This window comes from Danio aesculapii, chromosome 9, assembly GCF_903798145.1.
Source record: "Danio aesculapii chromosome 9, fDanAes4.1, whole genome shotgun sequence".
In the NCBI taxonomy this organism is placed as follows: domain Eukaryota; kingdom Metazoa; phylum Chordata; class Actinopteri; order Cypriniformes; family Danionidae; genus Danio; species Danio aesculapii.
This window is the reverse complement of record NC_079443.1, coordinates 1,133,638-1,156,137: the sequence shown is the minus strand read 5'-3', so window position 1 is coordinate 1,156,137 and position 22,500 is coordinate 1,133,638. Positions and strand designations below refer to the sequence as shown.

Here is a 22,500-nt window from a genome sequence, read left to right as displayed (position 1 = left end):
ATTTAACGCATATATATATATAAACACACACACACACATATATATACACTCACATATAAACACACACATACACTCACACACACATATGCACACTAATAAACACACACATATATAAACACACCCACACACATATATACACACAAACACATATACGCACACACACACACACACATATATACACACACGTATACACACACAAACACATACGCATACACCCACACTTATACACATGCACGCACACACACACACAAACACACACACATGCACACACACAAACACACACACATGCACACACACAAACACATATGCATACACACACGCACACACACGCACGCACGCACACGCACGCACACACAGGAGAGCAGCTCACCTCCTCATAAAACTCTGGGTTCTGCTGATGGTGTAACACTGCAGCAAACGCTTTCTTGCAGAACAGCGGCCCGCCGGGACGCCCGTATATACACTGACAGACACACACACACACACACATCACACAGTCATTCAGCTCTACAGAAATGGTAATACACTAACATTCAGTGCTAAAAGTAAAGGCTGTAATATTCTGGAAGATTATTTCAATGTATCCTGCTGAGCTGTTTCAGATTCAGATCAACACACAGCTGAAGTAGTTCCGGCAAGTTTTGAGCGCATTAGACCTTCATATCACTACGCTGAATGAGTTCAGTTATGTGTGTGTGCGTGCGTGTGTGTGTGTGTGCGTGTGCGTGTTTATGTGTGTGCATTTGTATGTGTGTTTGTGTGTGTGTGTTTATGTGTGCGCGTGTGTGCCTATATGTGTGTGTGTCTGTGTGTGTGTGTGTGTGTGTGTGTGTGTGTGTATATGTTTGTATGTGCACATGTTTGTATGTATATATGTGTGTCTGTGTGTGTATGTATGTTTGTGTGTGCATTTGTATGTGTGTTTGTGTGTGTGTGTTTATGTGTGCGCGTGTATATATGTGTGCCTATATGTGTGTGTGTGTGTGTGTGTGTGTGTGTCTGTGTATATATGTTTGTATGTGCACATGTTTGTATGTATATATGTGTGTCTGTGTGTGTATGTATGTTTGTGTGTGCATTTGTATGTGTGTGTGTGTATGTGTGTGATTGTGTATATTCATTCATTCATTTTCTTTTCGGCTTAGTCCCTTTATTTATCAGGGGTCACCACAGCGGAATGAACCACCAACTTATCCAGCATATGTTTTATGCAGCGGATGCCCTTTCAGCCGCAACCCAGTACTAGGAAACACCCATACACACTCACTCACACACATACACTATGGCTAACTTAGTTCATCAATTCCCCTATAGCGCATGTGTTTGGACTGTGGGGGAAACCGGAGCACCCGGAGGAAACCCACGCTGACATGGGAAGAACATGCAAACTCTACACAGAAATGCCAACTGACCCAGCTGGGACTCGAACCAGTGACCTTCTTGCTGTGAGGCAATAGTGCTACTCACTGCGCCACCGTGACACCCAATTGTGTATATGTGTACTTGTAAGTGTGTGTATATACATGTGTGTGTGTGTGAGTGTGTGTAATGCCTTCAGTGGCAGAGCATCCTCTTCATCTGAATCTCTGAATTCCACACACAGAGCAATGTTTCGAGCCTGTAAACAAATGAGGAAAGCATACAGTACATTATTTTTGCTTCTAATATAAATCTAATCTTTTACAGCATCTATAAACAATGACTGACTGTTGTGGAACTCAGTCAATCAGAATCAGTTACTTTTTACTTAATATATAGTAATACATGTTTGGTTTCTGACCAATCACAACAGACTGGGCCATCTGACCAATCAGAGAAGAGTAGCTGAGAGTTCTTTTCTCTCTGATGGATGCAAACCCATTGGTTTTCACATGTCAGTTTTAGCCTTTCTCTAATACTGCACTATAAAACAAAACCAGTTCAGAAAAGAAGTTGAGAAAACCCCTCTTACCTTGGTGAAGGTCTTCTGGCCGTCGTATTTCAGCTGTCGTGGATAAACGTACAGGTGATTGTTGTAAACGGTGAAAGGCTGAGAGCATTTAGCGATGGACGGCACAAACTCCTCCACCTCAAACACCAGCCGGCCCCGCTCCAATCCATCCATCTGACGCAGAGGAAAATAGGACGGCGTGACACAATCTGTGCACAAACGCAGAGGGCAACATCAGCTGAGCGACATCAACAATACAGACCATAAACACAGGACGCAGTGTAGAGCACTTTAATATAGTCAAGCTCGTGAAGCTGGGTCTGATTTATCTGCGCTGTCAGAATCTGCTCTCACTCAAGCTGATATGGTAAGCCAAGTCAAGACAATACAAGGTCAAGGTCAAGTAAATGTGAAGTCAAATCAAGTCAATTTGAAGTAAATGCCAAGTCAACTAAGTGATGTCAATCTGAAGACAAGTCAAGTCAAGTCAAGTCAAGTCAAGTCAAGTCAGGTCAAGTCAAGTCAGGTCAAGTCAGGTCAAGTCAAGTCAAGTCAAGTCAAGTCAAGTCAAGTCAAGTCAAGTCAAGTCAAGTCAGGTCAAGTCAAGTCAAGTCAAGTCAAGTCAAGTCAAGTCAAGGTTAAGTAAATATTAATTTAAGTTAAGTCAATGTAAAGTCAAGTCAATGTTGTGTCAAGTATGTCATTGTCAACATCAAATCAAGTCAATGTCAAGCCAAGCCAAGCCAAGCCAAGACAAGACAAGACATGCCAAGTCAAGCCAAGCCAAGCCAAGCCAAGTCAAGTCAAGTCAAGTCAAGTCAAGTCAAGTCAAGTCAAGTCAAGTCAAGTCAAGACAAGTCAAGACAAGACAAGTCAAGTCAAGTCAAGTCAAGTCAAGACAAGACAAGACAAGACAAGACAAGACAAGACAAGCCAAGCCAAGCCAAGCCAAGACAAGACAAGACAGGTCAGGTCAGGTCAGGTCAGGTCAGGTCAGGTCAGGTCAGGTCAGGTCAGGTCAGGTCAGGTCAAGTCAAGTCAAGTCAAACCAAGCCAAGCCAAGCCAAGCCAAGCCAAGCCAAGCCAAGCCAAGCCAAGCCAAGCCAAGCCAAGTCAAGTCAAACCAAGTCAAGTCAAGTCAAGTCAAGTCAAGTCAAGTCAAACCAAGCCAAGTCAAACCAAGCCAAGCCAAGCCAAGCCAAGCCAAGCCAAGCCAAGCCAAGCCAAACCAGGTCAAGTCAAGCCAAGCCAAGCCAAGTCAAGTCAAGTCAAGTCAAGTCAAGTCAAGTCAAGTCAAGTCAAGTCAAGTCAAGTCAAGTCAAGTCAAGTCAAGTCAAGCCAAGTCAAACCAAGTCAAGTCAAGTCAAGTCAAGTCAAGTCAAGTCAAGTCAAGTCAAGTCAAGTCAAGTCAAGTCAAGTCAAGTCAAACCAAGCCAAGTCAAACCAAGCCAAGTCAAACCAAGCCAAGTCAAACCAAGCCAAGTCAAACCAAGTCAAGTCAAGTCAAGTCAAGTCAAGTCAAGTCAAGTCAAGTCAAGTCAAACCAAGCCAAGTCAAACCAAGCCAAGTCAAACCAAGCCAAGTCAAACCAAGTCAAGTCAAGTCAAGTCAAGTCAAGTCAAGTCAAGTCAAGTCAAGTCAAGTCAAGTCAAGTCAAGTCAAGTCAAGTCAAGTCAAACCAAGTCAAGTCAAACCAAGCCAAGTCAAACCAAGCCAAGTCAAACCAAGTCAAGTCAAGTCAAGTCAAGTCGAAGTCATTATCAAGTAAAGTCAAGTTAAATAATCGGGTTAAAATCACATGTATGCATGTAAGTATGGTGAAGTGTGTGAGAGAAATAGGGGGATAACTGACAATAGGACACAGCCAGGAGCTCTGCTTCTACACAGCTCTAGAAGTGTAGATCAAAACTCAATATTATGTTGTTTTGCTGTTTGTGAATGTTTGTTGGAGCGATGGATTAGGGAAACACTGAATCGCTGAACTATGTAACGACAGAACTTGTACTCTTGATTGTGTAACGATGGCATTGTGGAAACACACCTCTGAGTATTTCAGACATGCTGTGAACAGATGTATAGCAGAAGGAAAATAAAGGCCTTCAAAAACAGCATCATGTGGTCTCTGCTAATTTATATATGTGTATATATGTCTTATAAGAAAACATGAGGGAATGTTTGAGCAAATAAAGTCTTACTAGGCAGATCTGGAGCGACGTTATCAACCGTAACATCCAAATTACCCAGAATCACAGGCAGCTTGGCCATCTTTTCTGGCCTGAGAGGAGAGAAAACACAGAGGAGGTGAAATACACACACGAGTGAGTGCTGAAACGCACAATATTCTGTTCCTCAAACAATATGATCGTGTGTGTGTGTGTGTGTGTCTAACAGAAGTGTGTACAGCACTGATCTGCAGGTCAAGCAAACACTGAACACCTGAAACTCTGTGAGTGTGTGTGTGTTATTGTTATTACTGGAGTGTGTGAGTTTGAAACTGACTTCTTGAAGTCCGCCAGAAGCTTGAACACGTCCTCATTGGTGAGTTTGTTCCCGTCCTGCCTGTACAGAGCAGAGAAACGAGCGCTCTTGTCCACTGTCCCCGACGCGTCCTTAAACACCGCCCTGACACACACACACACATACATACAGAATGAGAGGAGAAGGACAAACACACATCATCTGCTGCTGTCTAATGCCATGTGTCTACTATTAGTGTGGGTTTACTCCGGGTGCTCCGGTTTCCCCCACAGTCCAAACACATGCGCTATAGGGTGTCACATGTCCATGTATTTATTATTTATTTATTTATGTTACTTTGTCGCCCTCTAGTGTTTTGTTGCTGTTTGTGTTTTGATTAAGTTGATTCCTCCGCACCTGCAGACCATTGATCGCCAGCTGCATTTCAGTGACGGGGATTTGAGCGGCCGTCCAGACGTGGAGTTGTGCTCCATTCGTGTTCAGCCTTCGTTTATTGTGTTTACTCCCCACACTTTGTTTACATTCAGTTATTCAGTTAATAAAACCCCTAGACCGATCCGTTTGGGTTTTTCCCTCATTTAATGTTGTGACTGTGGTCGTAACATAGGGGAATTGGGTAGGCTTGACCGTAATGTATATGTGGATGTTTCCCATTGATGGGTTGCAGCTGGAAGGGCATCCACTGTGTAAAACATGTGCTGGATTAGTTGGCGGTTCATTCCGCTGTGGCGAATATTGTAATTATATTAAGTCACATAGCAGAATCTGAAGTATACTGATGGCAGTTTCTCAATTCTGAATTGTATCTTCATTCATTTATTTTCTTTTCGGCTTAGTTCCCTTATTAATCCGGGGTCGCCACAGCGGAATGAACCACCAACTTATCCAGCACATTTTTACACAGCGGATGCCCTTCCAGCCGCAACCCATCTCTGGGAAACAACCACACACTCTCATTCACACTCATACACTACAGACAATTTAGCCTACCCAATTCACCTGTACCGCATGTGTTTGGACTGTGAAATCGAAGCACCCGGAGGAAACCCACATGAACGCAGGGAGAACATGCAAACTCCACACAGAAAAGCCAACTGAGCCAGCCGAGGCTCGAACCAGTGACCTTCTTGCTGTGAGGCATGCAGGTGTGTGTGTGTGTCAGGAGGTGTGTTTTCCTCATCATACAGTGCGTTTCTCACCTGGCGGCCCACGCAAACGGCATTCGGTACTGACCCAGACGACTGCAGGCCATCTTAGCGTTCTTCAAGACCTTCTGAGCCGCCTGAAGACAGAAGAAGCCAACAATCACACTAATGAAGACCAGCAGACCTCAGGTTAGAGCGTCTCTATGGGACATTTCTGTGGATTATCTTATGCAAAAATGACTGTTATAAGGGGTTTAACCCCAGTTCTGCATCAGCAGTGTGTGAATATCTCCAGCCTCTAATGATAAACATGAATTAATCGTGTTTGTTTCTAATCAGACTTGATGAAAACAGAAACAGAAACACTTTGATTGACATTCTCCCTTTAAATGATGTCATCAGAGGGGGAAAGCCCCGCCCACTAGTGCCCATCTCTCCCTCATTAGCATAAACAGCAGCCCTGAGTGAGAAGCAGCCGTCTGTCCATTAGCCATTAGAGTGTTTGAATCAGCCACTATGCTGACACACAGGCATCTGTAGCTCCGCCCTCTTCTGAAAAGAGCACAATCTCATTTGAATTTAAAGCGACAGTCACCAAAACACCACAATTAGGCTCAATTAGTCTGTTTCAGAGAGTTAGAGAACATTATCTGTGTGCTGTTTTGATTTTAGGATTACTGGGAGATTTACATTACAGCAATACATCTAATTTATATGATCCCCTCCAAAACACATTACACGACAAACTCAAAACATTGTGCATTTCTGAGTGCCAGTGGGCTGGACAAACCACCTGTAGAAAACACACTCTCACACATTAACAGGCACTAGCACCAGTTCTGCTCATTTGCACCAGACACTTTCTTATTATCACCCCATATCTCACCTGGAGGGGGTGACGAGTTACTAAATGATATCTCTATAACACACACCTAATGGAAAGAGTAGGAAAATCTCTAGGCGGAGTGTGTGTGTGTTTGTGTCTGTGTGTGTTGAGGGGTGTGTGCGGGGTTGTGGTTGGTGGTGGGATATCTGAAGCTCTGATCCAAAAACATCAAAGCTTTAAAAACACACCGCCAACATCTGGTTTTATCCACACACATGCACACACACACACACACACACACATGCTCACAGCTGTACCTTAGCAGAGTCTGAGCTCTTCATGTACGGCTCAGCGCAGTGTGTGATTCCTCCCTGTAGAACCTTCTCTATCCGAGCCACTAGGAAGATGTCAGGATGCGGACAGGTCACGGAAAACACTCCCTACACACACACACACACACACACAATGGAGGTCAATAAGGCAAAAACAGCCCCCAACATAACCAAAGAGGAGTCAATCTGAACAATACACAAGGCTTAATTAGATGTTCCTAAAATGCCTCCAGTGGTGTGTGTGTCTCTCAGTTATGCTCCAGGTGTTGTGTAAGTTGTCTGACCTGGCGTGGGTAGTGAACAGCGCTCTCTGCTGGGTTGTTTTCTCTGGGTTGCGGAGTCTCTGCTTCTGAATTACCCAGCAGAGCCTTCACTGACGGATGGTTCATGTCCACGTGGAAATCTGACGAGATCTTACGGCCGCTCTGGATGTCAAACAGAGACAGAGACACGAAGAACGGCTCCACCTGAAACACAGAGCCATTACTTTAAATTATTCAGCAGCACTCTTCACTATATTGACCTTTTTCACATGTCCAGTAGTCATAGTCATAGTTGGTCAACTCTTTTTTTGGTCAAATAAGTTTTATTTGGTCACTGAATAGACTTATAATAATCACAAGTTCCAGGATAATTTTCTGATATGTTTACTTAGAGAGCAGTGAATGGGTGAGTACACCAAATCCTTTTGACCCAATCCTATTTGTTCAAATAAAAACTCCAGGATGGTGTTATCAAGACTTTCAGATTAAAGAAAATAAATAAATAGTGTGAGGCTGATAACGGCAGACAGAATAGAGAATAATGTCAGATTTCCTGTCCTGCCATCATACACACTGCATTACAAAACACCTCGGATTACTTCAAGGCCAAGGATGAGTGAGATGAGTTACGTTAGTGGTCGGCCCCTCTTCATTCTCCGCCACGCAGCTCTGCAGGTTGAAGGACAGATCGTTGCAGTTCACTAAGATCCGCTTGCCAAACTTCTCCTCGAAGGGTTTTACATCAGGCTCGATCCCGGAGAAGTCCAGTTTCTGAGTGGAGGAATGATGAGTCAAACGATCAATCGATCAATCGATCGATCAATCAATCAATCAATCAATCAATCAATCAATCAATCAATCAATCAATCAATCAATCAATCAATCAATCAATCAATCAATCAATTAAAGTAAATTAAAAAGTTGATCAATAAGTCAATCAAGTCAATGCATCATTCAATCAATCAACACAGTCAATCAATCAATTATTCAAACAATTAAGCCATTTATTAATCAAGCAAACAAGTCAATGAGTCAATGAATCAATCATTCAATTGGTCAATTAATTATTCAATTAATTAAGCAGTTAAACAATCTATCAATAAGTCAATGAATCGACCAATCAATCAATCAACAAAGTCAATCAAGCAACCACCAACCAATCAACCATAGTCTATCAATCAATTATTCAATCAATCTACCAATCAGACAAGTCAATGAGTCAAAACACCAATCAATCAATCTACATCCGACCAGTCAATCAATAAGTCCCTAAATCAAAAAGGCAATCAGTCAACCAACTAATCATTCAGTCATTTAATCAGTTAAGCAGTCAAACAATCGATCAATCAATCAATCAATCAATCAATCAATCAATCAATCAATCAATCAATCAATCAATTAACCATCAACCAACAAGTCTATCAATCGATCATTCAATCAATTTACCAATTAATCAAACAAGTCAATGAGTCAAATCAATAAATCTACATCCAACCAGTCAACGAGTCAATCAATCAATCAATCAATCAATCAATCAATCAATCAATCAATCAATCAATCAATCAATCAATCAATCAATCAATCAATCAATCAATCAATCAATCAATCAATCAATCAATCAATCAATCAATTAAACAGTCAAACAGTCTATCACACTATCAATAATCCAATCAATCAATCATTCAATCTGTCACCCAATCAATTAAGCAATCAAGTGATCAGGTAGTCAAGCAATTTAGCAATCAATCCTTTTCTTTAATCAAACAAACAATTCAACCAACCAATCAATCAATCAATCAATCTGCAATCAGTCTGATTCTCTTCCTTTAATCAATTAATCAATCAATCAATCAATCAACCAACAAAGTCAATCAATCAATCAATCAATCAATCAATCAATCTGCAATCAGTCTGCTTCTCTTCCTTTAATCAATCAATTAATAAACCAACAAAGTCAATCAATCAATCAATCTATAAATTAATCTGCAATCAGTCTGCTTCTCTCCCTTTAATCAATCAATCAATAAATCAATCAGTGAGTGAGTGAGTGTATTGATCTCTCCTCTGCAGCTATAGTGTGTGTTATTATGTGCTTGTCTCTGCTGTACCTGCAGCTCTGGGTCCAGTGTGAAGAGTTTCAATCGTGTCTCGTTCCTCATCTTGCTCTCGATGTCTTTGGCGCTCTGGAGAAACACAGCAGCACACAGATCACGCTCCGTTATTTACACATCCAGCAAGCACAGTCAGTCTATTATGGCCCTTTTTACAATACGTCTCTAGAGATTTATGACAAGAACACGGATTTCAAGAAACTTTCCATTCAAGACTGCTGTGACAACATTACTGTTCAGTTCAGTTTCTCCTCAACTCAATAACCATGTTGCATACCTGAAAACTGTCCATACTGCTGGAGGAGTGATCGCTCTTCGATTGTTCATCATCTACAACACACAGACAGAAAAACCTCAATAGACCACACTACACTAGGTGTGTTTCCATGCAAAGATGTGAATCGTATTTATATACAAAACTGGAATATTACATAAAACATTAGTGACTAAAGCAGCGCTTCCATCCAATGAGAAACACAAGAGAAGAGAATCACCACTTCCTGCTAAACACTGAGAAATATTGCTGAGAGAAGTGCCAATCTCGCGTTCCACCACATCCCAAAGGTGCTCTATTAGATTGAGCTCTGGTGACTGTGGAGGCCATTTGAGTACAGTGAACTCATTGTCATATTCAAGAAACCAGTCTGAGATGATTCACGCTTTATGACATGGAGTGTTATCCTGCTGGAAGTAGCCATCAGAAGATGGAGACACTGTGCTCATAAAGGGATGGACATGGTCAGCAACAATACTCAGGTAGGCTGTGGGGTTGACACCATGCTCAATTGGTACTAATGGACCCAAAATGGGTCCACACCAGACCACCACCAGCCTAAACTGTTGAAACTAGGCAGGATGGATCCATGCTTTCATGTTGTTGAGGCCAAATTCTTACCCGAGCATCCGAATGTGGCAGCAGAAATGGAGACTCATCAGACCAGGCAACGTTTCTCCAATCTTCTATTGTCCAGTTTTGGTGAGCCTGTGTGAATTGTAGCCTCAGTTTCCTGTTCTTAGCTGACAGGAGCGGCACCCGGTGTGGTCTTCTGCTGCTGTTGCCCATCTGCCTCAAGGTTGGACGTGTTGTGTGTTCAGAGATGCTCTTCTGCAGACCTCGGTTGTAACGAGTGCTTATTTGAGTTACTGTCGCCTTTCTATCAGCTGGAACCAGTCTGGCCATTCTCCTCTGACCTCTGGCATCAACAAGGCATTTGCGCCCACAGAACTGCCGCTCACTGGATATTTCCTCTGTGTCGGACCATTCTCTGTAAACCCTAGAGATGGTTGTGCGTGAAAATCCCAGTAGATCAGCAGTTTCTGAAATACTCAACAACCATGCCACGTTCAAAGTCTCTTAAATCCCCTTTCTTCCCCATTCTGATGCTCGCTTTGAACTGCAGCAGATCGTCTTGACCATGTCTACATGCCTAAATGCAGTGAGCTGCTGCCATGTGATTGGCTGATTAGAAATGTGCGTTAACAAGCAGATAGACAGGTGTACCTAATAAACTGATGAAGATCATGTAGGTTAAAACGTTGTCTTTTGAGAGATGAAGTAGCTTGTGATATATATAATTTCTTAGATTTTTCTATTGAGTGTGTGATATCTCTGCATGATATTTGCTCCTGATCATCAGAATGATTTTCTTCTGTTTGACTCATTGGATGGAAACGCTGCTTCATTCACAAATGTTTATGAAACATTCCAGTTTAGCGCATAAACCAAGTTGTTATTGAGTGTGTGCATTTAAACTGAGCAGAGTCCGACCGTCGTGCAGGTCTCCGTTCCTCTTGTCCTGCATGGCGAGCTCGAAGCTGCTGTTGAGGATTTTGTTGAGCGTGTTGATCCACTCGTCCATCTCGCCCTCTGAGTCCGCAGCCAGAACATACGCGCTCTTATCCTGCATCTTCAGCTCGAACGCAAACCTGCGCACGCGATTGTTCTGCACACAGAGACGCTCACAGCATTACACAACATGCAGAGAGAGCTCAAAACTAACTCACATTCACTACAGCTGAGACATATCAGTGACATGTTTGCAGACAATGGAAATGCATTAAAGCTAGGGCTGCCACTAGGCATTGGACGATAACACAGAAACAGTGTAGTATTGTGTTCAATGGGGGGGGGGAGGTTGTTTTCACCCAGACATTTTAAACGAACATATTTTAGAGCAGTAATCAAAGTACTGTGAAAACCTGATATTTTTATCCAAGATTATCATACCAATCTGATACTGAGGCCCATGCCTAGCTGCCACTAATGACTGTACTGTACTATATATATATATTATAGGTGGGCTTAGATTAATTTTTTTAATCTAGATTAATCTCACTGTACTCTTGGAATTTATCCAGATTAAAATGGCTCATTTGAATTCTGCCGAAGGCATTCAGAATATGTGTGCTACCCAAATAATGCCTAAAAGTAAGTCTTTGAGAACGGGTTTCTCAAGCCAGGTGGCGCATTAGACCAGGGGCTTATCTCCTGTTTCCTAAATGCATCACTGCTTGAGAAACTGCTGAAAACTTTATCAAAATTAATGATGTTCAGTAAGATGTGCTTGTGTTTACTCACTGTTTATTCATTAAACATGAATTGTAGGCCTACATAAGATCCAAACAGCGATTTCTGATGACCCTAATCCGACTTGGCTCGGACAGAAAACAGAGAGGAATAACGTTCAAAGTGAGTCCTTTATTTAATTAAAGAAGAACAACGGCTGTGAAGCGAGTCCTGGAGCAGGCGAGCGCAGATGAGGAGCTGGATTCCACAGTGAGATGACCGCGCAGATCACAGGTAAGCAAAGAGTAAACATTATAGATGATGATGATGATGATGATGATGATGGATTGGACTAGAACAGCACAGAGCAGTGGTTGAGGGTCCGTAAGCTTTAAACAACACAATAATTTGGCAATGAGTAACAAGACAAGTATAAGCAGAGGGGTGAATTAGATCAAATGGCAATAGGTGAGTAATGCATAACAGCTGAAGCATACAACAGATTGAGACTTGATCAAACCTGACCCATGACACGGCTGAAGTCGTAACTGAACTAAACAGAAATGGAATATAGACATGTGGAGTATGCAGATATTAGTGGCATTATTGAAGTAAACACCGCCATCAAACTATTACCATCATGTAGGACGTTTCTCCACACACACACACACACACACATCACGAAATGCGGAAGTTTATTCTTTCCATTGGTGCGTTATTAAATTCCACAACACTCTCACCAGTCCTTACTCCTTATTTGCGTCTAATACCCAGTTTGTCACGGGGGCATGAATGAAATGTTCATGAGTGAAGGTGAAACTGCCGAACTGCAGTTAAAGTCACCCAAAATTACAGGAAACTCTTACATGAGAGCACTTCACGTAAACACCTTCATTATATTATCGTCTATTAAGGCAAATAACTAGACTACAGATGTCCATGTGAGTGTAGTCAGGAGTGTCATTGAAGTAAGTGAAAGATCCAGAAGGGCGTCCTGCTGATTTGATTCAGAAGGGCACTGTTTAATCGGCTCACCGGTTTGACCTTCATTCACCGTCATTGATTTTAAAAAGCAGCCGCTCCATTTTATCTGTGTTTTACTGGAACACATGAACTCTACAGGTGCCTGATAGATAGATGTGGAGCGAACGTTAATCAGATTCACTCTCGTGAACTGCAGCCATGTTAGCACGTCACGTTTGATCTGGTCATTTCACAGTAGGAACACACACAGGTTCCAAGACTCGTTCTCGCCCCCTACAGTGCAATTCGGTCAGGTACACATCAGCGCTAAAATATCAAGGTGGAAGTCATCATAGCTTGCGTAGAACAGACCCAGCTCCCAACACAACTTTGAGAATAGATTAACGGCGATATTTTTTTATTACACGATAAGAGTCTCACGTTAACGCAGCACATTACCGCCAATAACGACCCACCACTAATATATATATATTATATTATTATTATTTCATACACTATGATAATTGAATGTGTTTTAAATAATCAAGGAGGATCAAAATAATCATAAAGTATTCACGTTGAGTAAAAGAAATAAAAACAACAGAATTAAAATGACGACTGAAGATTGACAGTGTATTAAAACAGGTTTAAAATGAGTTTACAGGTTTGAATCAAGACTTTAAAACTTGCTTAGTTTAATCTGTTAATCGTTTAAGTGAAATTAAAACACCAGAAAAAACTCCCGAAATTGTACACTCAGCTGTTATTTCCATCATGAAAGTATGTTAAAGTGTTCTTCATGGCAGAACTGCAGGGTGAGATCAGATGGGAAGGTGTGTGTGTGTGTATTTATGGAGCTGAGCATGATGGGAAGGTAAATAAAGCAGCTCCCTGTGTTTTGATAATTGATAAACCTTCCCTCTGAGGACTCATTTTTCCACATCCACTCCCAAAATAAAGCACTACACCCACAGCTGGGCTATTTCAGAGAGGAATTTCTGGAAGCTGTGGTCGTAATCACCCGTAGGTACCGTCACACCCTTCATACGGCACTCTGTCATTATGTGTAATGAGTTGTGTCCGTTTAATTAGCACTCTTCCCCTCTGACCTTTGACCCTGACCCATCAGAGCACTCAAACAGAGACCACAAATGAGTTACCAATGTGTGCTGCTCACTAAAGTAGTGAAGATAACCGTTACACTTTTTACCTAGAAGCAATCAGTCTTCCTCTTACAGAAAGAAGTGTATATGAGTGTATAAGAGAAATAGTTCACCTGCAAATGATTTACAGTATTAAAAATAATGTTTGTATGTATATTTAGGGACATTTAGTCATGAAAATATTGACTTAAAGACTCCCACTGTACTGATGTCTCCACCTCCTGAATCATACATTCAGCTTCAAGTTAATAAACATTTACATGCAGCATCTGTTCTCTGTATTATTTGTCATTTCAGTAATAATAAAACACATTCAGTGTGTGTCTCTGCATTCTGAAAATACATATCGCCGTTAATCTATTCTCAGAGTTGTGTTGGGAGCTGGGTCTGTTCTACGCAAGCTATGATGACTTCCACCTTGATATTTTAGCGCTGATGTATACCTGACCAAATTGCACTGTAGGGGGCGAGAACGAGTCTTGGAACCTGTGTGTGTTCCTACTGTGAAATGACCAGATCAAACGTGACGTGCTAACATGGCTGCAGTTCACTAGAGTGAATCTGATTAATGTTCGCTCCACATCTATCTATCAGGCACCTGTAGAGTTCATGTGTTCCAGTAAAACACAGATAAAATGGAGCGGCTGCGTTTTAAAATCAATGACGGTGAATGAAGGTCAAACCGGTGAGCCGATTAAACAGTGCCCTTCTGAATCAATTCAGCAGGACGCCCTTCTGGATCTTTCACTTACTTCAATGACACTCCTGACTACGCTCACATGGACATCTGTAGTCTAGTTATTTGCCTTAATAGACGATAATATAATGAAGGTGTTTACGTGAAGTGCTCTCATATAAGAGTTTCCTGTAATTTTGGGTGACTTTAACTGCAGTTCGGCAGTTTCACCTTCACTCATGAACATTTCATTCATGCCCCCGTGACAAACTGGGGTATTAGACGCAAATAAGGAGTAAGGACTGGTGAGAGTGTTATGGAGTTTAATAACGCACCAATGGAAAGAATAAACTTCCGCATTTCGTGATGTGTGTGTGTGTGTGTGTGTGTGTGTGTGTGTGTGTGTGTGTGTGTGTGTGTGTGTGTGTTTCTGTTTAGTTCAGTTATGACTTCAGTCAGATTAAGGTAATCAGAAATGGCTGTTTGGATCTTATGTAGGCCTATAGTTCATGTTTAACTAAATAAACAGTGAGTAAACACAAGCACATCTTATTGAACATCATTAATTTTGATAAAGTTTTCAGCAGTTTCTCCAGCAGTGATGCATTTTGGAAACAGGAGATAAGCCCCTGGTCTAATGCGCCACCTGGCTTGAGAAACCCGTTCTCAAAGACTTACTTTTAGGCATTATTTGGGTAACACACATATTCTGAATGCCTTCTGCAGAACTCAACTGAGCCATTTTAATCTAGATTAACTCCAAGAGTACAGTGAGATTAATCTAGATTTAAAAAATTAATCTATGCCCACCTATATTTAATTTAATTTAATTATAATAATCTTGCCTTTATTTTGCCTAATGAGCTTCAGAGTGATTAAAATTACAGCTGAGCCTATCATTTCTACAGAACATATGCACAATGTGTTTAAATATTAGTGTCGTTCTTAAAGCACGACAGATTCGTCACAGTTAAAAGTACTTTAATGTGAATTATTAAATCTGATATTTTCATAAGAGCTCTTAAACAATCATAACAGTGCCTCTCTTGGCATTAAAGTGCCCTTTTGTTTCATTAATATTATATTATATATGCAGTGGTTAGCACTGTCGCCTCACAGTAAGAAGGTCGCTGGTTCGAGTCTCGGCTGGGTCAGTGTGTGTTTCTGTGTGGAGTTTGCATGTTCTCCCTGCGTTGGTGTGGGTTTCCTCCGGGTGCTCCGGTTTCTCCCACAGTCCAAACACATGCACTATAGGGGAATTGATTAACTAAATTGGCCGTAGTGTATGAGTGTGTGTGTGGGTGTTTTCCAGTACTGGGTTGCAGCTGGAAGGGCATCCGCTGTGTAAAACATATGCTGGCATAGTTGGTGGTTCATTCCGCTGTGGGGATCCCTGATGAATAAGGAACTAGGCTGAAGGAAAATGAATGAATAAATGTACATATATGTGTGTGCAAATGTGTGTGTGTGTGTGTGTTCACACCTGCACCACCCCCATGCAGGAGTCCAGGAAGATGGTTCCTTTGGGCTCTTTGTTGATCTTCTCGTCCTTGTAGAAGTTGAGGTTGTAGGATCCGTCGCTCAGCTGCGACAGCTGGAAATATCTCCTTTTGAAAGACTGACAGACAGAGCAAGAGTGTCAATGAGGTGAGGAACACAAACGCGTGTGTGTGTGTGTGTGTGTGTGTGTGTGTGTGTGTGTGTGTGTGTGTGTGTGTGTAGACATAACACCTGCAGAGTGAACTCACCCTCATGGTGACGCTGATGGCGCTGTTGACGTTTCCTTTATGAAGCCAGCCCTGCTTTATCAGACCACCCTTCTGAGAGCCCAGAGATGCTGTGTCCTGCACATGCACACACACACACACACACACACACACAATTACTTATGAGCGCACACACACACAGTACAGTGGGAGTGAAAGAAGAGAGAAAGAGCAGAATCCAGACGCACAACAGAACAGATAAATACATTCCAGAACACACACGCACACACACACACACACACACGTGTGTGTGTGTGTGTGTGTGTGGGCAGAGGGAGTCTGGATGTTTCACCTCATACAACTAAACAAACACATATTATCTGAGCTGTCCAGACAGGACCCGGCAAACTCCAGTATGGACCAGGACTGAAAAATGCTTTGATTTTAAGCGAGCATCAGAATGGGGAAGAATGGGGATTTAAGTGACTGAACGTGGCATGGTTGTTGCTGCCAGACGGGCTGCTCTGAGTATTTCAGAAACTGCTGATCTACTGGGATTTTCACGCACAACCATCTCTAGGGTTTACAGAGAATGGTCCGACACAGAGGAAATATCCAGTGAGCGGCAGTTCTGTGGGCGCAAATGCCTTGTTGATGCCAGAGGTCAGAGGAGAATGGCCAGACTGGTTCCAGCTGATAGAAAGGCAACAGTAACTCAAATAAGCACTCGTTACAACCGAGGTCTGCAGAAGAGCATCTCTGAACACACAACACGTCCAACCTTGAGGCGGATGGGCTACAGCAGCAGAAGACCACACCGGGTGCCGCTCCTGTCAGCTTAGAACAGGAAACTGAGGCTACAATTCACACAGGCTCACCAAAACTGGACAATAGAAGATTGGAGAAACGTTGCCTGGTCTGATGAGTCTCCATTTCTGCTGCCACATTCGGATGCTCGGCTCAGAATTTGGCATCAACAACATGAAAGCATGGATCCATCCTGCCTTGTATCAGCGGTTCAGGCTGCTGGTGGTGGTGGTGTAATGGTGTGGGGGAGATTTTCTTTGGGTCCATTAGTACCAATTGAGCATGGTGTCAACGCCACAGCCTACCTGAGTATTGTTGCTGACCATGTCCATCCCTTTATGAGCACAGTGTCTCCATCTTCTGATGGCTACTTCCAGCAGGATAACGCTCCATGTCATAAAGCGTGAATCATCTCAGACTGGTTTCTTGAACATGACAATGAGTTCACTGTACTCAAATGGCCTCCACAGTCACTAGAGCTCAATCCAATAGAGCACCTTTGGGATGTGGTGGAACGGGAGATTGGCATCATGGATGTGCAGCCGACAAATCTGCAGCAACTGTGTGATGCTATCATGTCAATATGGAGCAAAATCTCTGAGGAATATTTCCAGTAGCTTGTTGAATCTCTGACACCAAGGATTTAGGTTGTTTGAGTGATCAGATTTCTATCACAACTGCATTTGGGAGCACATTTACAGCTGTGCGTTTCACCATCAGAGAGCTGTCCCATCAGAACAAACACATGAACAACCTCAGCAATGCTGGATCTGAACTCCAGGCTTTCCCAGAATGGACGTCAAATCAAATCTGATGACCCGACGTTAAACTTTCCGCCTCGCCCTTCCCAGAATTCTTCTTTCCCCGAATGCAGCCCACATATCTACCGCTGCTAATCAACGTCCCGCTCCAGATTGAGTCACGCTGATTATTTTAGCCCAAATGTGTGCACATGTAAAAGAGCCGCATGTTAAACTAACCACTGAGCCACCGTGTCGTCAATAATATTAGACTAGATATTCTTCAAGACACTAGTATTCAGCTTAAAGTGACATGGAAAGGCTTAACTAGGGTAATTAGGGTAAAGTTAGGCTAATTAGGCAAGTCATTGTATAACAGTGGTTTATTCTGGAGACAATCCAAAACTAATATTGCTGAAGGGGACTAATAATATTGACATTAAAATGGCTTTAAAACTATTAAAACTGCTTTTATTCACAAACACACACACTACGGCCAATTTAGTTCATCAATTCCCCTATAGCGCATGTGTTTGGACTGTGGGGGAAACCGGAGCACCCACTGCGCCACCGTGCTGCCTACTGCAGCTTGTAAAAGGGGGTAATAACACAGCAGGTCTCCGTTAAGGCTTGTTTTTAAAATATTAAAAACACCAGACACACATGTAAACAAAGATAAAAGAACAGGCTGTAAAGGCTCCGCCTCCTTCTGGAAACAGGGCGGGGTCAGCAGCACATTTGCATTTAAAGAGACACACACACATTTTTTTTTGTTTGTTGCTATAGCATGCTATAATAAATAACATATGTTATTTTGAGCTAAAACTCATCAGAAACTTATACTACAGCATGTAAAAATAAGTAATAACACAGCCGGTCACCTTTAGGAGGAAAATGGCTTGTTTTTAACATATTTAAAGCACCAGACACACATGTAAACAATGGTAAAGCTTGATTTTCAGCACACAGGGTTTAATGTGCTTCAAGCTGATAATCAGTTTGGGAGGAATCTGCATTATCTATGTTGCACAAATTGTACAAAAATGGTATGAGAATAAGATTAAACATTATCTAGATGAAATTACATGCACTGTTTGTACAGTGTGTCCCAATACTGAAGTACAGTCTAACAGTTTCCCTCACGGTCCAAACACATGCGCTATAGAGGAATTGATGAACTACATTGGCCGTAGTGTGTGTGTGTGTGTGTGTGTGTGAGAGAATGAGTTTGTATGGGTGTTTCCCAGTACTGGGTTGCAGCTGGAAGGGCATCCGCTGTGTAAACATATGCTGGAATAGTTGGCGGTTCATTCTGCTGTGGCGACCCCTGATAAAGAGGAGAGTAGGCTGAAGGAAATTGAATGAATGAATGATTATTTGTGTGTGTGTGTGTGTGTGTGTGTGTGTGTGTTCTGTCACAGCCATTTTGTTGTCATACTGTGGACGTCTGTCACAAAAACACACTCCTCTTATAGTATGTGAACCTGATTCTAGTACATGCAGTGGTGGATTGAAAATTAGAGGGTCAGACTGTGTGTGTGTGTGTGTGTGTGTGTGTGTGTGTGTGTGTGTGTGTGTGTGTGTGTGTGTGTGTGTGTGTGTGTGTGTGTGTGTTTTACCTCGTCTTTATCCACGTCTTCATCCACCTCAAACACATGCTGTGGTAAATGATCAGGTCTGGACACTTTGCTGAGAGCAAAACAAACACAAACCAAAACACACACACACACACACACACACACACACACACACACACACACACACACACACACACACACACATTCAGATTCACACAGCATTTACTGAACACTCAAAAGACTAATAGGACATTTATTTACATACAATAATCTGGTCGATACACACACCGAGAAAGAGAGAGAGACAGAAACACACACACACGCACACACACGCGCACACACACACACACACACACACACACGCACACACAAAAAAACAAACAAACATAAACAGACATTCACAGACACTTACACACGCACTCAACGCACACACACACAGGACAGATGAGCAGTGACACACTCATGGCGCGCTCTATAATCAGTCACACACAGGTCAGAACACGTCTCTGCTGGTGGATGTACCTGGGGAGCTGCCGGAAGTCTCCAGAGTAATCCTCATATCTGTAGCTGACCACATGCCAGTCTGATATGTAGGACTTGATGCACTGAGGGACAAACACAGCATCATCAGTACACACACACATAGACTTACACAACCACACACACACCAAGCGTGGGATGATAACCGTTTTCAAGGTATACCGCGGTTTGGAAAAGTCAAGGTTTCAAAATGTTCTGCAACACCGTTCCTGCGGTATGTGTACGATTAAAACAACAAATGAAGACAGCCGAGTGATTGATTCAATGATTTATTAAAATTATTTAGCCTGATGTCCCAGCAGACACACAACATCATAAGACGTTAATACCAAAATTCCATGTCTAGCCAGCATCTAAGGACAAAGTTAATTTGACGTCCAATAATGAGCTCAATAGACGTTGATATTTGGTTGATTTTATGTTGTGTTGGAAAGTAACCAAAATCCAACGTTGAGCCAACATCTTAAACCAACATCATATTGACGTCAAATACTGACATTTATTCATCAGGTATGGCAACCAAAATCCAACATCTGATGGAAGTCATAGTGATAACGTTGACACAACGTCAAGCTGTAACATCCATAGATGTTGATATTTGGTTGATTTTAGGTTGTATTGGAAAGTGAACAAAATCCAACATTGAGCCAACATCTTAAACCAACATCATATTAACATCAAATACTGACATTTATTCATCTGGCAACCAAAATCAAACTTCTGATAGACGTCATAGTGGTAACATCCACACAACGTCAAGCTTTAACATCATTAGACGTTGATATTTGGTTGATTTTAGGTTGTGTTGGAAAGTGACCAAAATCCAACGTTGAGTCAACATCTTAAACCAACATCATATTGACGTCAAATACTGACATTTATTCATCTGGCAACCAAAATCAAATGTCTCATAGACGTCATAGTGGTAACATCCACACAACGTCAAGATTTAACATCATTAGACGTTGATATTTGGTTGATTTTAGGTTGTGTTGGAATGTGACCAAAATCCAACATTGAGCCAACATCTTAAACCAACATCATATTGATGTCAAATACTGAAATTTATTCATCAGGTATCGCAACCAAAATCCAACGTCTGATAGATGTCATATGGTAACGTTCATACAACGTCAAGCTGTAACATCAATAGACATTGATATTTGGTTGTTTTTAGGTTGTGTTAGAAAGTGACCAAAATCCAACATCGAGCCAACATCTTAAACCAACATCATATTGACGTCAAAGACTGACATTTATTTGTTAGGTATGGCAACCAAAATCCAACGTCTGATAGACGTCATAGTGGTAACGTTGACTCAACATCAAGTTGTAACATCAATAGATGTTGATATTTGGTTGATTTTAGGTTGTGTTGGAAAGTGACCAAAATCCAACATTGAGCCAACATCTTAAACCAACATCAAATTGACGTCAAATACTGACATTTATTCATCAGGTATGGCAACCAAAATACGTCTGATAGACGTCATAGTGGGAACACCCACACAACGCCAAGCTGTAACATCAATAGAAGTTGATATTTGGTTGATTTTAGGTTGTTGGAATGTGACCAAAATCCAACATTGAGCCAACATCTTAAACCAACATCATATTGACGTCAAATACTGACATTTATTCATCAGGTATGGCAACCAAAATCCAATGTATTTTATACATAGATAGATGTATAACATATTGATAGATGCCATAGTAGTAACGATATTTGGTTGATTATAATTTGACGTTGGACATTGATGTCAGCGTGACGTTGAGTTCTGACGTCAACCTGATTTTCAATTCCAAACAAAATGCAACGTCTCCAAGATGGTGGGTACAACGTCAACCTGACATCATGTTGACGTCTTGCGCCTGCTGGGATGTTTGCTGTTCAGTGTTTCCCCTACCACTATATTAGTGGGGCGCCCCGCCCTCCCAACGGCTTTCTCCCGCCCCCCTTGAAGTCAAGCTAATTGTATTTCATATACAGCGCCAGATCACAACTTCTTTTAATAAACAAGCTAAATAGCCATATGTGATATCTTATTTACACAATAGCATTCTGTCTCTACATGGTCTCGCGATTACAATTACATGCTGGAGAGAAAATAAATCAGATATTAGAGATGAGTTATTAAACTATTATGATTATAAACGTGTTGGGCAAATCTGCTCTCTGTTAAACAGAAATGAAGGAATAAAATATTCAGGGGGGCAAACACTGCAAGCACAGCTCCGTTCTCCAGCAGGACACTTCTTCTTCTGGCTCAGTGTTTAGCATCTCTGTGCTCGGAGAGACCTCATTAATTCCCTCAGTGCTTTACTCTCTGTCCAATCTGATTTTTTCAGGAAGAGCGGAGAGGAGATGAAAGGCAGGAGCAGGAAAAACCAGCTCTCATAGGTGAACGGAGGAAAAACAGAGCTTTTTATAGATCAAAACCAGAGGAAACACTCAATATTCACACACGCACATCAGCACAAGAACACTTTAAGCCCATTTTATGAAGTGTACTTAGGTAATTTTGAAGTATATGTTTAAGTATCCAGGTTGGAGGAGTTCAAGTATCTTGGAGTTTTGTTCAGGAGTGAGGGAAGGATGGAGCGTGAGATTGACAGGCGGATTGGTACAGCGGCAGCAGTAGTGCGGTTGATATACCTGTCTGTCAGTCAACGTTCCTACTCTCACCTATAGTCATAAGCTTTGGGTCACGACTGAAAGGACAAGATCTCGGATACA

General features: G+C 41.9%; 1 protein-coding gene across 8 annotated transcripts in view; it reads right to left on the bottom strand.

Annotated features, from left to right (window-relative positions):
* The window catches only part of zmp:0000001200 (dedicator of cytokinesis protein 9), a 139,704-nt gene that overhangs the window by 54,829 nt on the left and 62,375 nt on the right, over positions 1 to 22,500 (bottom strand). For all 8 annotated transcript variants that reach the window (XR_008838318.1, XM_056464650.1, XM_056464651.1 and 5 more), the window contains exons 4-19: positions 19,746 to 19,828; positions 19,266 to 19,335; positions 16,142 to 16,237; positions 15,877 to 16,011; positions 10,854 to 11,028; positions 9,363 to 9,415; positions 9,083 to 9,157; positions 7,605 to 7,745; positions 6,996 to 7,178; positions 6,697 to 6,819; positions 5,608 to 5,690; positions 4,430 to 4,552; positions 4,126 to 4,205; positions 1,952 to 2,139; positions 1,553 to 1,618; positions 371 to 463 (exon numbers count right to left, since the gene is read on the bottom strand). Coding sequence is in view for 7 of the 8 variants with exons in the window: in XM_056464650.1 (XP_056320625.1) it covers positions 371 to 463; positions 1,553 to 1,618; positions 1,952 to 2,139; positions 4,126 to 4,205; positions 4,430 to 4,552; positions 5,608 to 5,690; positions 6,697 to 6,819; positions 6,996 to 7,178; positions 7,605 to 7,745; positions 9,083 to 9,157; positions 9,363 to 9,415; positions 10,854 to 11,028; positions 15,877 to 16,011; positions 16,142 to 16,237; positions 19,266 to 19,335; positions 19,746 to 19,828 (1,767 nt within the window). In the remaining variant the exon portion in view is untranslated. The remainder of the gene's footprint in view (positions 1 to 370; positions 464 to 1,552; positions 1,619 to 1,951; positions 2,140 to 4,125; positions 4,206 to 4,429; positions 4,553 to 5,607; positions 5,691 to 6,696; positions 6,820 to 6,995; positions 7,179 to 7,604; positions 7,746 to 9,082; positions 9,158 to 9,362; positions 9,416 to 10,853; positions 11,029 to 15,876; positions 16,012 to 16,141; positions 16,238 to 19,265; positions 19,336 to 19,745; positions 19,829 to 22,500) is intronic.